General features: G+C 34.1%; 1 protein-coding gene and 1 non-coding gene across 2 annotated transcripts; both read left to right on the top strand.

Annotated features, from left to right (window-relative positions):
* Window positions 1-2,143: 2,143 nt before the first annotated feature.
* TRNAT-CGU (transfer RNA threonine (anticodon CGU)) lies at window positions 2,144-2,215 on the top strand. The gene has a single exon. It is a non-coding gene; the product is annotated as a tRNA-Thr (tRNA).
* Window positions 2,209-3,019, top strand: LOC107775253 (psbQ-like protein 3, chloroplastic). Its single transcript, XM_016594971.2, has one exon. It carries the CDS (start codon window positions 2,367-2,369, stop codon window positions 2,913-2,915), a length of 549 nt encoding a protein of 182 aa, XP_016450457.2. The 5' UTR covers window positions 2,209-2,366; the 3' UTR covers window positions 2,916-3,019.
* Window positions 3,020-3,268: the final 249 nt, after the last annotated feature.

Genomic DNA, 3,268 nt, shown 5'->3' with positions numbered 1-3,268 from the left:
ACAACTAAACTTTCATATATGTAATTCCATCTAGTCGGACAAGGTTTATGAACCTTTCGTTCTCTAAGACCAAATTCATCACATTTTTTAAAATATTCTCTAAGTCTACTTCTACGGTTTGAATAAAAAAGCCAATTAAGAGCCATTTTAACCTTTTCAATTTCCACATTTAAAATTTTTATACCATCACCGACGATTAAATGGTAAATATGCCAAATACATATGACATAAAAAATATTACTAAATGCAGGATTTAGTGTAGTTGTAAGCAAGCCTATAGCATTAGTGTTACTAGAAAAATTATCCATTGAAATCGACATTATTTTATCTCTAATGCAAAAATATCTACAAAAATCTGCAACTGTGTTAGCAATAAACTTACCTGTGTGGCGTGAATTAATTATTCTATAAGTAATAATGCGCTTTTGCATTATCCAGTCCTCATCAATCCAATGACTTGTAACAGTTAGATAATCACAGTCATTACCACTTCTACCAATATCAGTAGTAATAGCAATGCGACAATCTATATGAGTAAATAAATAGCGTAGATATTATTCATATTCATGTTTATATTTATAAATATCGCTCTTTACGGTTGCGCGAGGCCATCCTTTATAAGTAGGATTAAAAGCTCTTTTAATATAATGCACAAAGTGAGGGTTAGAAGGAAAACTATAGGGTAAGCACACAACAGTAACCATTTTTGCCAATTCTTCAAGATCTTTATTTGGATCATAATATAAAATGCCACCGGTAATAGTGTTAATTTCCGGTTGAACTAGATTTGACCCTGTACTAGGGTTAACCTCAGTATCTAAACTTCTGCCCTCTTGCGCAGCTTTCATTTGTAAATATCTAGCTTTATCTCTAGGGTGTTTCTTTATATGTCTAGTCAAAGTACTCGTACCGCTACGGTCTCCAGTATATTTATGAGCCATCAAAGACCCACAAGTTTTACACTTAGCCTTATTTTGTTCTCTTAGTTGAGTAAAAAAGTGCCAAACAAGAGATGTTTCGGTCCGTTTAGAAGGTTGTCTATTAAAAGCAGGGGTTACTACAGGAGGGTCAAACGGGGCATCATTTGGATTATTATCAATTGGGTTATTAACAGGACTAGTAGGTGTATCATCTAAATCCGGTTGCATTTCATCTAAATCATCATTTTCCTCATCATTTTCAAAGATAATTTGATTAGGATAAAGAGCATTCATAACTTCATCATTTAATTGTTGACCTGGTGCACTATCATGGCAAAATTGACTATCGAAAAATTAAAAACAAGGGTTATCACTATCAAGAATAACAGGTGGAGGAGGACGGGTAACAGGTCTGGGTCGGGGAGCCGGGGAAAGAGTAGTAGTTTGGCGACTAGATTCACCAATTTTAGATTTTCTCTTACCCTTACCACCAAATATTTTTTTCAAAGAAAAGTCCATATTAATTATAATTATACTAACTAAAACAAACAAAACTATAATATTAAAACTTAAGAGTTAGAACGAGTTTGCCGAATTGACGAACAACTTCTTGAAAATTGAATATCGTTGAAGACTTGAATACTTCAATTCACCAACTAAACAAATTTTCACAAAATTGCAATAATAAAGTAAGCAATTATAGAAGAAAATTAGAGAGAGATTGATGAATTTGCGAGTGAAAATGAAAGAATTATGGAGTATTTATAGTTGAGAATAGGGAAAAGTGTAATTATAAAAAGTTTGGGGTTAAAACAAAGTTTGTGGGCCAAATGTCTATTTTTTAAAACGCCAAACGGCTAAAATTGCAGGCCAACTGCTAGTTTTTAAATTTCAGACCGTTGGCCTTTTTAATTTTTTTTTAAATGGTCCCGGGCTCGCGGTCTATTTGGTGAGGACCGGCCCACATTAGGCTTTTAGGACCGTTAGGGACCGGCCCGTTTGCTAGATTTCCCGGACTGGGCCCGACCCACAATACACCCTTACCTTGGTTTCACACATAATTTTTCAATTTTCCAAAATTTTCCCTCCACCTTAGACTCTTGTCGCTTGGCCCAAAATCGTTCATAACAAAAGATCGTTCAATTATTATAGTGTCTTCATGAACGAAGTACATTTCAGATATTGGATATATTAAAATATCTGAGGAACATATATATCAACAGGCCTCCGTAGCATAGTGGTAGTGCGTTCGCTTCGTAAGCGAAAGGTCGCGAGTTCGATCCTCGCCGGGGGCTCCTTATTTAATTTCTTATTATTCCTTGGCTGTTTCATTTTTTTTTTGCCTGGCTTTACATTTTCCAGATTTTGTTTCAGGTTCGTAAATTGTTCAGATATTCTCCAATTAAATTTGTTCAATCTTGAAAAATCAAAAGTCCATATTTTAGAATGGCACTACTTATACCTTTGGTTCAAAAACCAATCCAACCATTAATTCCTTTTCCTTCTTCCATTCCCAACCCTTTTAACCTAAACCAAAGCAAAAACAGAACTCAAATGTGCCTCCATTCCCACCACTTCACTCGAAGAACAAGTCTAAATCTTGGTGCAACTTCATTCATTCTTTTAAGTGAAAAAACTGCCAATGCCTTTGATTTCAGAATCACAGTTCCTGACCAGACACTTGAAGAAGCAGAAAATGGGATTCAAAGCCATGCAAAGAGTTTATTACAAGTCAAAGAATTGTTAGAGGCAGAAACATGGAAAGAAGCTCAAAAGGCTTTGAGAAAAAGCTCAGCTTTACTTAAACAAGATATCTACACCATCATCCAAGCTAAACCAGGAAAACTGAGGCCTGAGTTGAGGAAGCTTTACTCCATTTTGTTCAATACTGTTTCAAGATTGGATTTTGCAGCTAGGGATAAGGATGTGCCACGTGTATGGGAGTATTATGATAACATTGTCCTAGCCCTTAACAATATTTTGTCAAGACTATAGTTTTATATAGTCATGCAATTAATTTTTAAATTGTGGGTCGTTCTTTTTGATTCATGTTCTGTTTGTTACTAGATGTATGACGTGAGCATATAATTACCTTTCAATTTCATCCTTGAGATACAGATTAAATCACCCAAAAGATATGTATATAAAATTCTCCATAAAAAAAAGTAAAATTTGTAAACTTAAAAATAATGAAGATTACCTGTCAGGTTAGAATTGAAATTAAGTTACTCCTAATTTCTTGAATTGCTGAGAAATAGAGGATATTAGATTTTCCTTATGATTGATACATTTAGAGCCAAAATTGATTGTTCTAATTCTTATGTAATTTACAAAAAAACATCTTGATA

This window comes from Nicotiana tabacum, chromosome 6 (assembly GCF_000715075.1).
Source record: "Nicotiana tabacum cultivar K326 chromosome 6, ASM71507v2, whole genome shotgun sequence".
Classification (NCBI taxonomy): Eukaryota; Viridiplantae; Streptophyta; class Magnoliopsida; order Solanales; family Solanaceae; genus Nicotiana; species Nicotiana tabacum.
Note: the sequence above shows the minus strand (reverse complement) of the source record. Positions and strands in the feature narration are given on the sequence as shown.